A 12500-nucleotide genomic window follows, 5' to 3' on the forward strand; every position below is an offset into this window, starting at 1 on the left:
TGGTGTGGGCTGGGACACCTTGCTCTTCACGGGAGGCTTCCGCAGCCGAGATACTCCTCCCAATTAAAAAAACACCACACGTTGGTGTTGGACCAGCCCATTCCACGCCTCCACCCCTCCTACTAGTCTCAATGTACTTTCTTCTTTACTTCTCTAGTTGTAGGACTTCCATTCAGCCAGATTTCAGGTGGTTCTAAATGATGGTTGTTCTGTATTTTAGTTGTAATTTTGATGTTGTTGTGGGAGGCGTCGAGTACCAGTTACCTACCCTACTATCAATGATCACTTGTGGGTTTATTTTTTTTAATCCTCACCTGAAGATAGGTTTTTTTGATTTTAGAGAGAAAGGAAGGGGAAGAGAGATAGAGAGAAATATTGGTCAGTTGCCTCCATATGCACCCTGACCGTGGATCAAACCCACAAGCAAGATTTGTGCCCTGACCAGGAATTATACCCACCACCTTTTTGGTGTTTGGGACAACACTCCAACCAATTGACCCACCTGGCCAGGGTGAACTTTCACTTTCTTATCTGTAAAATGGAGATAATAAAATCTTTCTTAAACAGACTTATACATATAACTAGATAACTACTATCATACTTGAAATACAGTGCAATAAACTGAACCTGCAGTTTATTAATGTGACTTGTTATGAAGTATATCAGTTAGAATTTACTTTGTCTACAAAGTAACAGAAAACCTGACTAGCCATTGCTAAAACTAAAATAGGGTGTTACTTTATTATCTAACAAGAAATCTGGAGGAAATTGGCTGTAGGGATTGACTTCTCTGTGATTTTTTTTTTTTTTGGTCTCTTTCCTCATGATCACAAGGTGGCTGCCACAGCTTCAAACATCTTATCAGCACACCAATGTCCTTAGCAAGAAGAAATGGGCAGGTGAAAGGGAATTTCCACTTATAAGGGAGAAATCTGTCCCAGGAGTCCTCCCCAAGCTGAATTCCCTTTCACATCTCCTTGCCTGAACTAGTCACGTGGCCAGCTGTAGGGACAACTTGGAAAGCAACATCTGGGAAAGTAGAATTAAATGGACAAGATTGGCTTGACTAAAGGTTTTAAAACCTGACTACATGTCACAATCACCTGAGTGGTATTAAAAATGTGTGTGTGTGTGTGTGTGTGTGTAAGTATACACATATATGAGTGTATGTATACATACATACATATATGCCTGGGCCCCACCACAGACCAATTGAATCAGAACCATTGATTGTGAATTTTTTTTTTAGGTGTCCCTATTTTGTTTTTATTCTAACTCAATGGTTCTCAACCTGTGGGTCGCGACCCCTTTGGCGGTCGAACGACCCTTTCATAGGGGTCGCCTAAGACCATCCTGCATATCAGATAGTTACATTACGATTCATAACATAGCAACATTACAGTTATGAAGTAGCAACGAAAATAATTTTATGGTTGTGTCACAACATGAGGAACTGTATTTAAAGGGCCAGAAGGTTGAGAAACACTGTTCTAACTGAATAACATTTTTAGGAGAGAGAGGAGGGACACAAGACCCACACCGCATGTGCCCTGGCCAGGAATCAAATCCATAACCTTTTGGTTCCTTGATGATCCTGAAGCTCTGCTTATTCTGCAGGCCTTGAAAGAGCATTATGTATCTCTTCCCAGCTTCCAGACTGAAAGTTTTCTTGGTGGCATCTGTGATTGTGATTTTGTCAAGAAACCAGATTGAGCCCTAGCCAGTTTGGCTCAGTGGATAGAGTGTCAGCCTGGGGATTAAAGGTTCCTGGGGGTTTGATTCCGATCAAGGGCACGTACCTCAGTTGCAGGCTCCTCCCTGGCCCTGGTCAGGGCATGTGCAGGAGGCAACTAATTGATGTGGCTCTCTCATGTTGATGCTCCTCTCTGTCTTTCCCTCTCTCTTCCACTCTCTCTAAAAATCAATGAAAAATAGCCTCAGGTGAGGATTAAAACGTAAATTAAAATAAAATAAAATGGTAATAAAAAAATTTTTTTAAAAAAGAAAGAAACCATCTAAACCAGTTTGGCTCATTGGCTAGAGTATTGGCCTGCGGACTGAAAGGTCCCAGGTTCGATTCCGGTCAAAGGCATGTACCTTGGTTGCGGGCACATCCCCATTAGGAGGTGTACAGGAGGTGGCTGATCGATGCTTCTAACTCTCTGTCCCTCTCCCTTCCTCTCTGTAAAAAAAATCAATAAAATATATATATAAAAAAAAAAGAAAGAAAGAAACCAGATTAAAAATGAGTGCCACAGCCCTCGTTGGTTTGGCTCAGTGGATAGAGTGTCGGCCTGCAGACTGAAGGGTCCCGGGTTCGATTCCGGTCAAGGGCATGTACCTTGGTTGCCAGCTCGATCCCCGGCTCTCTCATCATTGATGTTTCTATCTCTCTCCCTCTCCTTTCCTCTCTAAAATCAATTTTAAAAAAATTAAAAAAAATGAGTGCCACAGTTGAAGACCCAAGTCTTCATGTACTGATGGCCAGAGAGGCAGGTGTTTTACATAAGAGCTCATGGTATTATGTTTACATATAATATTGTAATGACAGTGAGAGTGTCCATTTGAATGCCTATCTCATGGAGCCTATTATATTTGTTATACTTCTTACTCTCTGACATAATCCATTTCCCATTAAAATGCCAACTCCATGAAATAAGAGTCTTTGTTTTGTTCACTCTACCTAGAACAGGGCTGGCACTTAGGAGGCACTGAGTCAGTATCTGTTAAAACAAACAAAGTTATGCCCGGACAGCATGGCTCAGTGGTTAAGCATCAATCTATGAACCAGAAGGTCATCGTTTGATTCCCAATCAGGTCACATTCCTAGGTTGCGGGCTTAATCCCCCAGTAGGGGGCATGCAAAAGGCAGCTGATCATTCTCTCTCATCATTGATGTTTCTGTCTCTCTATCTCCCTCTCCCTTCCTCTCTGAAATCAATTTTTTTAAAAAAGTTATGTTCCATTCACTGTCCCATTTAGTCCTCCCAAAACCCGTTTGGGGTTATGATACTGTCACTCTACCCATTTCACAAAAGAAGACACATGAGGCTCAGAAATAGGAAGTCACTTAGACAAGATCACACAGCCAAAAGGCATCAAGTTCAAGTCCTGGTCCAGACCCAGGGCTTTCTGGCCCTAGAGCCCAAGCTACTGACCATCGCACATATGTTCTAATCCAGCTGTGGGCAAACTATGGCCCACGGGACGTTTGAAATGAATAAAACTAAAAAAAAAAAAAAGACCGTACCCTTTTATGTAATGATGTTTACTTTGAATTTATATTAGTTCACACAAACACTTCATCCATGCTTTTGTTCCGGCCCTCCGGTCCAGTTTAAGAACCCATTGTGGCCCTCTAGTCAAAAAGTTTGCTCACCCCTGATCCTTTCCTGGTTCCCAAGAGCCTCCTAACAGTCCCTTCTCTCCCTTGAGCAGCTCATCACCCTGCGGGGCTCCATCCTGGAGGATGCCACACCCACATCCACTAAGCATGGGACCGGGCGGGGCCTACCCCTGAAGGATGCCCTGGAGTATGTCATTCCTGAGCTTAACATCCACTGCCTGCGGCTGGCTCTCAATACTCCCAAGGTGACGGAGCAGCTGCTGAAGCTCGACGAGCAAGGGGTGAGCTGGGGCCGGGTGAGGGTGTGTGGGGCGGGCGCACTGGGGCACAGCCAGCAGCCCCACTCCTGGTATTTTCTGTCTTGGTCACTTTTTTTTTTTTAAACATCAGAAACCAACTTAAGCTAGTTTCAATAAAAGGAGGAATCTGTTATCAAATTCTGGGATTGCCAAGAGCAGGAATGTAACTGTGTCTCAGGAGGAAAATAGTCTAGGGATAAAGGAACCACCAGGTTGTGTGTGTGTATGTGTGTGTGTGTGCGCGCACACATGCGCGCACGCGTGTGTACACTCGGGTTTTCTCTCTCCCTCTGCATACTGGTACCTCTGCTACTCTGGCCCTCCCTCAGCTCTCAGAGTTGCTGTTAGAATTGTGGCCACTTGCAGAGACCATCTCACTGATTCTCAGCCCAGGAGAGCCTCTACCTGGCTCATACTAGGTCAGGTGTCGGTCCATGGTCCAGTCACCAGTGACCTGGGGAATCAGAGATATGTTAAAAAAAAAAAATAAAAAAAAACACATGGTTATCACAGGCCCACCCCCTAAAAAAACAGTGTTAACCCTACTGATCCCTGCACGCTTCAGAATTTCCTTTTGCAGAGTCTTAGCCAGCTCCAGTCCACCTACTTTGGGAAGCCGACCCAGGCAACAATCTCTTTCATGAGAGAATGGCATTGCCTTCCATAGATAGATTAAAAATCCAAGGCATGGGCACCTTGTCATGCCTCTCTGTAATGGAAGGAAGGGAGAGAGAGAAGACAACTGGGACATGTCCCCATGCCTTTTTCCTTCCTCTGGCTGTGGCCCTAAATTCCTGTCACTCCAGCAATTTCCTGGGCTCAGTGCCCAAGAAAGCCCCCCTTTGTTCCATCCTCTCTGACATTTCTACCTGTCCTGCCTCCATAAAGCCGCTCTCGCCTCTGCAGCTCTGCCGGAAACACAAAGTGGGGATCCTCTACTGCAGGGCAGGCCAGAGCTCGGAGGAGGAGATGTACAACAACGAGGATGCTGGCCCCGCCTTTGAAGAGTTCCTCTCCCTGCTGGGTGAGAAGGTCTGCCTGAAGGGGTTCACCAAGTATGCAGCCCAGCTGGACGTCAAGAGTAAGTGGCCTGGTGGGGGAGCCAGTTAGATCACGTTAGAACCAGTGAACCACCCCCCGCACGCCCTCCTGATGGGCAAAAGGCCTGGTGATACTCAGATGAGGACCCTGGGCAATGGGAGCTCTGGATCTCTGCTGATGGGAGTGCAGGTAGTACTCCACTTTGAAAAACACAGCATATTCTGGTTAAGTGAAAATTCACCAACTCTGTCTCAGCAATTACACTGCTAGACGTGTCCTGTGAGAACTCATGCACATGTGCCAGCATATGTCCTGCATACTTATAACCGCAGAGCCCAGAACAGTGCCCAGTGTGCATGATCAGAGCTGTGGTATATTCATACAGCACCATGCTGTGTGGTGATAATGACGACAACGAACTGGGGCCACAGGCATCAGTCTGGATGAAATGCGTGACCAGCAGGTCTCAGAAAAGTGGGTACTGAATGATGCCTTTTATACAGTAACTAGGGCCCTATGCACGAAATTCGTGCATGTGTGTGGGGACCTCTGGGCGGGAGGCCAAAGCCCTGTGCCCAGCTGCTTGCTGTCAGCCGGGGCCTGGGTGTGGTGGCCCCGTCCCTCCCACCACTGGTTGTTTTGTTTGGTTTTTTGTTTCTTTCTTGGTGTCAGCCCCCACCTCCCCCCCTTACTTCTGCTGCTGGTCGCCCCCTGCCCAGCTCCCTCAGTGCCTGGGAGCAGCAGTGGCCCTGTCGCTTCTGCCACTGGTTGTTTTTATTTTCCCCTATGTCCTTTCACCCCCTGGTGGCCAGCACATGTCATAGCAGCAGTTGAACTCCCGGTTGAAGTCCCATTTGGTCGACCGCCTGAGGGGACAATTTGCATATTAAGCTTTTGATAGAGCCTAATATGCAGTTGAGTAGGTGCCTGCAGCTGTTGTCATCATCACCTTTATCTCCTCCATTGAAGAAGGCAGTAAGAGGAAAAAGCATCTTATTGTGCCAGTTACCGGTTTGGTGGTCTTGGCTTTGCCCCTCTCTGCCTCAGTTTCCTCATCTGTAAAGTGACAGTAATAATTGCGCTTAATTGCCCTGACCGGTTTGGCTCAGTGGATAGAGTGTCAGCCTTCGGACTGAAGGGTCCTGGGTTCGATTCTGGTCAAGGGCATGTACGTTGGTTGCGGGCACATCCCCAGTGGGGGGGTGTGCAGGAGGCGGCTGATCGATGTTTCTCTCTCATCGATGTTTCTAACTCTCTGTCCCTCACCCTTCCTTACTCTGAAAAATCAATAAAATATATTAAAAAAATAAAAATAAAATAATTGCGCTTAATTCAGGAGCACAGTATTGAACCTAATGCACTGTGCCCTCAACTGTGCCAGGTACTGGACCTGTCCAACTTCCCAGAGCTCTGAAGGTGGGTATCACCTGCAGTGTGCTGATGGGGCACACAGGACTCTTACTACCGCCTGGCACATAGGAAGTCTGCAGCAAGTGTGAGCATTAGTATTGTGATTCTGTTGGTGAACTGCTGAAGAGGCAATACACTCAGAAAAAAGGAATAGGAGACTTATCCCCTTCGTCAGATGCCTGCTTTGAGGCTCGGCATCCTCCACTAAGTGACAGCCATAACCTTACCCTACACTGACTTCCTGTGAAGACCAGATGCCTATCACAGTGCCTTACAGAGAATTAGCTCTCAAATAAACATCAACTGCTGCCAGTAATTGCAGTGTCATGTTGGGCAAGTCACTCACTCTCTGTGCCTCAGCTTCCCCTTCTGAAGCATGGAGCCAGTAATGAGGTGTGCTTCTCCCTGGTCATAACCCCTCACATTAGAGATCACCAATATCCTGACTCCTGTAATTATCATTCTGTTTTTTCCTTCATAGTTTCGCTACTTATATGTGCATGTCTACATAATATGTTTTGCTTGTTTTGTAACATAATGTGAATGCACTCATACAGTGTGTGCTCCTTTGTGTCTGGCGTCTTTCATTCAACATTGTTTTTCGGATTCAACCATGTGGTGACTATGACTCATTCCTTTTCATGGTTGTGTATTTTCCACAGTATGAGTATACCAGTTTGTTTCTCAGTTCTTTTTTTTTTTAATCTTTATTATTGAAAGTATTACATACGTCTCCTTTTTTCCCAATTGACCCTCTCCATGTCCCTCCATGCTGTCTCAAAAGGTAAGAGATTCTTCTTTTTTACTGCTGCATAGTATTCTGTGGTATAAATGTACCACAGCTTTTTTATCCACTCATCTACTGATGGGCACTTTGGCTATTTCTACATCTTAGCTACTAGGATTATAAATTGTGCTGCTATGAACGTAGGGGTGCATACATTCTTTCTGATTGGTGCTTCAGGTTTCTCAGAATATATTCCTAGAAGTGGGATCACTGGGTTAAATGGCAGTTCCATATTTAATTTTTTGAGGAAACTCCATATTGTTTTCCATAATGGCTGCACTAGTCTGCATTCCCACCAACAATGTACTAGGGTTCCCCTTTCTCCACATCCTCACCTCATTGTCGTTACAATTTGCATCTCTATGATGATCAGTGACTTTCAGCATTTTTTCATGAGTCTCTTGGCCATCTGTATGTCCACTTTGGAGAAATGTCTATTTAGGTCCTTTACCCTTTTTTAATTTTAATTTAAATTCTTTATTGTTAAAAGTATTACCTTTACCTGCCCGGGCTAACCAGCAGACCCTGAGCAATGAATAAATGAATACTCTGACACACATTTCTATAAAAGGGAGGGCTAAGGGACTGCCTGACTAAAAGAACCAGACAGCCCTGTTCACCTGCCTCCTTAGGCTTTTATTGTAACAACAGCTTGAACTAAAATTAACTATTAGATACTATCAGCAGGGTAAGTATCCTTGAGAAGATACATGCATCTGCAGTGTCCTTTAAGCAAGGACATCTGAACGATTCCAGTAAACACCCAGGGGCTCAGGCTTGTTTGGAAAAGTCAAGGACGGGTCTGCCACCTTTGGCAAGTTCCCCTAGAGGCCTCCAACTTTTCGGAGATTCCTCCTTACAGACTTTCCAACCAAGTCATGTGCTTTCCCACATTTACCCATTTTTTAATTGGATTGTTTGTCTTCCTTTTCTTAAGTTGTATGAATTCCTTACATATTTTGGATATTAACCCTTTATCAGATGTATCGTTGCCAAGTATGTTCTCCCATATAGTGGGCTCCCTTTTCATTTTGTTGATGGTTTCTTTTGCTGTGCAGAAGCTTTTTATTTTGATATAGTCCCGTTTGTTTATTTTCTCCTTAGTTTCCTTTGCCCTGGGAGATATATCCGTAAACATATTGCTATGAGAGATGTCTGAGATTTTGCTGCCTGTGGTTTCTTCTAGGATTTTTATGGTTTTCCAACTTACGTTTAAGTCTTTTATCCATTTTGAGATTAATTCTTGTGAATGGTGTAAGTTAGTGCCCTAGTTTCTTTTTTGTTCATTTGTTTCTTTCTTTTTTTTGGCATGTATCTGTCCAATTTTCCCAGCACCATTTATTGAAGAGACTGTCTTGACTCCATTGTGTGCTTTTGCCGCCTTTGTCAAATATTAATTGAGCATAATGGCTTTGGTCTATTTTTGGGGTCTCTCTTCTTTTTTTTTTTTTTATATATTTTCAATTCTTTTTTTTTTAATTTATTGCTTAAAGTATTACAAAGGGTATTACATATGTGTCCATTTTATCCCCCCGCCCTAGACAGTCCCCTAGCCTCCCCTATCCCCCAATGTCTTATGTCCACTGGTTATGCTTATATGCATGCATACAAGTCCTTTAGTTGATATCTTACCCCCCTACCTCCTGCCCCCCAACCCTCCCTGGCCTTCCCGCTGCAGTTTGATAATCTGTTTGAGGCAGCTCTGCCTCTGTATCTATTATTGTTCAAAAGTTTATAATGGTCTCTATTATCCATGAATGAGTGAGATCATGTGGTATTTCTCCTTCATTGACTGGCTTATTTCACTTAGCATAATGCTCTCCAGTTCCATCCATGACGTTGCAAATGGTAAGAGTTCCTTCCTTTTTAGAGCAGCATAGTATACCATCGTGTAGATGTACCACAGTTTTCTAATCCATTCATCTACTGATGGGCACTTAGGCTGTTTCCAGATCTTAGCTATGGTGAATTGTGCTGCTATGAACATAGGGGTGCATATATCCTTTCTGATTGGTGTTTCTGGTTTCTTGGGATATATTCCTAGAAGTGGGATCACAGGGTCAAATGGGAGTTCCATTTGAAGTTTTTTGAGGAAACTCCATACTGTCTTCCATAGTGGCTGCACCAGTCTGCATTCCCACCAGCAGTGCACAAGTGTTCCTTTTTCTCCACATCCTCTCCAGCACTTGTCGTTTGTTGATTTGTTGATGATAGCCAGTCTGACAGGTGTGAGATGGTACCTCATTGTTGTTTTGATTTGCATCTCTCGGATGATTAGTGACTTTGAGCATGTTTTCATATGTTTGTTGGCTTTCTGAATGTCCTCTTTTGAAAGGTGTCTATTTAGGTCCTTTGCCCATTTTTTGATTGGATTGTTTATCTTCCTTTTGTTGAGTTGTATGAGTTCCCTATAAATTTTGGAGATTAGGCCCTTATCAGATATGACATTGGCAAATATGTTTTCCCACACAGTGGGTTTTCTCGTTGTTTTGTTGATGGTTTCTTTTGCTGTGCAGAAGCTTTTTATTTTGATGTAGTCCCATTTGTTCATTTTCTCTTTAGTTTCAAGTGCCCTAGGAGCTGTATCAGTGAAGAAATTGCTTCGGCATATGTCTGAGATTTTGTTGCCTTTGAATTCTTCTAGAATTTTTATGGTTTCCTGTCGTACATTTAAGTCCTTTATCCATTTTGAGTTTATTTTTGTGTATGGTGTAAGTTGGTGGTCTAGTTTCATTTTCTTGCATATATCTGTCCAATTTTCCCAACACCATTTATTGAAGAGACTATCTTGGCTCCATTGTATGTTCTTGCCTCCTTTGTCAAATATTAATTGAGCATATTGGTTCGGGCCGATTTCTGGGCTCTCTATTCTATTCCATTGATCTATATGCCTATTCTTGTGCCAGTACCACGCAGTGTTGAGAACATTGGCTTTGTAATACAATTTGATATCTGGTATTGAGATCCCACCTACTTTGGTCTTTTTCAGGATTGCTGTAGCTATCCGGGGTCTTTTTTTATTCCAGATGAATTTTTGGAGAGTTCGTTCTAGATCTCTGAAGTATGCCGTTGGTATTTTAATGGGAAGTGCGTTGAATTTATAGATTGCTTTGGGTAGTATGGACATTTTAATGATGTTGATTCTACCAATCCATGAACACGGTATGTTCTTCCATCTGTTTATGTCTTCCTCTATATCTTTTTTCAACGTCCTGTAGTTTTCTGAGTAGAGGTCTTTTACCTCTTTAGTTAAGTTTATTCCTAGGTAGCTTAATTTTTTTGGTGCGATGGTAAACGGGATTGTTTTTATAATCTCTCTTTCTGAAAGTTCACTATTGGTGTATAGAAATGCCTCAGATTTCTTGGGGTTAATTTTGTATCCTGCTACATTGCCAAATTCATGTATTAAGTCTAGTAGCTTTTTGATGGAGTCTCTAGGGTTTTGTATGTATAATATCATGTCATCTGCAAATAAGGACAGTTTTACTTCCTCTTTTCCAATTTGGATGCCTTCTATTTCTTCTTCTTGCCGAATTGCAATGGCTAACACTTCCAGTACTATGTTGAACAGGAGTGGTGAGAGGGGGCATCCCTGTCTTGTTCCTGTTCTTAGGGGAAATGGTGTTAGTTTTTGTCCATTGAGTATGATGTTGGCTGTGGCCTGTCATATATGGCTTTTATTATGTTGAGGTATGATCCTTCTACTCCCACCTTGCTGAGAGCTTTTATCAAAAATGGGTGTTGAATTTTGTCAAATGCTTTTTCTGCATCAATTGATATGACCATGTGGTTTTTTTCTTTCAATTTGTTTATGTGATGTATCACGTTTATTGATTTGCGGATATTGTACCATCCTTGCATCCCTGGGATAAATCCTACTTGGTCATGGTGTATGATCTTTCTGATGTACTGCTGGATCCGATTTGCTAAGATTTTGTTGAGGATTTTGGCATCTATGTTCATGAGGGATATTGGCCTGTAATTCTCTTTCATTGTGTTGTCTTTACCTGGTTTTGGTATTAGGGTGATGCTGGCTTCATAGAATGAGCTTGGAAGTGTTCTTTCCTCTTGAATTTTTTGTAGTAGTCTGAGGAGGATAAGTTTTAGTTCTTCCTTGAATGTTTGGTAAAACTCCCCTGTGAAGCCATCTGGTCCTGGGCTTTTGTTTGCTGGAAGTTTTTTGATGACTGCTTCAATTTCTTCCATAGTTATTGGCCTGTTGAGATTTTTAGATTCTTCCTGATTGAGTTTTGGAATGTTGTATTTTTCTAGAAATTTGTCCATTTCCTCCAGGTTGTCTAGTTTGTTGGAGTAGAGCTGTCCATAGTATTTTTTAACAATCATTTGTATTTCTGTGGGGTCTGTTGTTATTTCGCCTCTATCGTTTCTGATTTTGTTTATTTGGGTCCTCTCTCTTTGCTTCTTGGTGAGTCTGGCTAGAGGTTTGTCAATCTTGTTTATCCTTTCAAAGAACCAGCTCTTGGTTTCATTGATTTTCTGTATTGTTTTTTTGGTCTCTGTGTCATTTATTTCTGCTCTAATCTTTATTATCTCCTTCCTTCTGCTCACTCTGGGGTTTTCTTGTTGCTCTCTTTCTCATTCTTTGAGTTGTAGAGTTAGCTGATTTACTACCATTTTTTCTTGTTTTTTGAGATAGGCCTGTAGAGCTATAAACTTCCCTCTCAGGACTGCTTTCATTGTGTCCCATAGGTTTTGGATTGTTGTGTTTTCATTGTCATTAGTTTCCAGGATATTTCGAATTTCTTCTTTGATTTCATTGGTAACCCAATCAATATTTAATAGCATGCTATTCAGCTTCCAAGTGTTTGAGTATTTTGGGTTGTTTTTATTGTAGTTTATTTCTAATATTATGCCATCATGGTATGCGAAGACGCTTTTTATTATTTCAATCTTCTTGAATTTGGGGATACTTTGCTTGTGACCCAATATATGGTCTATTTTTGAATATGTCTTATGAGCATTTGAGTAGAATGTATATTCCCTGGTTTTGGGGTGAAGTGTTCTGAAGATGTCTATTAAGTCCATCTGATCTAGTGAGTCATTTAGGATTGCTGTATCTTTGCTGATTGTTTGTCTAGAGGGCTTATCCAGTGTTGTCAGTGGTGTATTAAAGTCCCCTACTATGATTGTATTGTTGTCGATCTCTCCTTTGATATCTTCCAGGAGTTTTTTTATGAATTTGGGTGCTCCTGCATTGGGTGCATATATGTTTACCAGAGTTATATCTTCTTGTTGTATTGATCCCTTTAGTATTATGAAGTGGCCTTCCTTATCTCTTGTTATGGCCTTCACTTTGAGGTCTATTTTGTCCGATATAAGTATTGCTACCCCAGCTTTCTTTTCCTTTCCATTTGCCTGAAAGATATTTTTCCATCCTTTCACTTTCAGTCTGTGTGAGTCCCTTCTAATGAGGTGGGTTTCTTGTAGACAGCAGATGTATGGGTCATGTTTTTTTATCCATTCAGCCACTCGATGTCTTTTGTTTGGAGCATTTAGTCCGTTTACGTTTAAAGTTATTATTGAAAGGTACTTGTTTGTAGCCATTTCTGTTTTTGTGTGGCTGTTTTCTTTCTGAGCTTTTTATTTCTTATTTTTA

At 42.2% G+C, this 12500-nt stretch overlaps 1 protein-coding gene across 1 annotated transcript in view; it reads left to right on the top strand.

The window, feature by feature from the left end:
• SIPA1L3 (signal induced proliferation associated 1 like 3) overlaps window positions 1–12500 on the top strand; it is a gene marked incomplete at its 5' end in the record, with an annotated part of 148841 nt that overhangs the window by 15051 nt on the left and 121290 nt on the right. Inside the window, 2 exons of the mRNA XM_081106713.1 lie at window positions 3439–3627; window positions 4552–4726. Coding sequence (XP_080962839.1) covers window positions 3439–3627; window positions 4552–4726 — 364 coding nt within the window. The remainder of the gene's footprint in view (window positions 1–3438; window positions 3628–4551; window positions 4727–12500) is intronic.

Source organism: Myotis nattereri, assembly GCF_964212035.1.
Source record: "Myotis nattereri genome assembly, chromosome: 15".
NCBI lineage: Eukaryota > Metazoa > Chordata > Mammalia > Chiroptera > Vespertilionidae > Myotis > Myotis nattereri.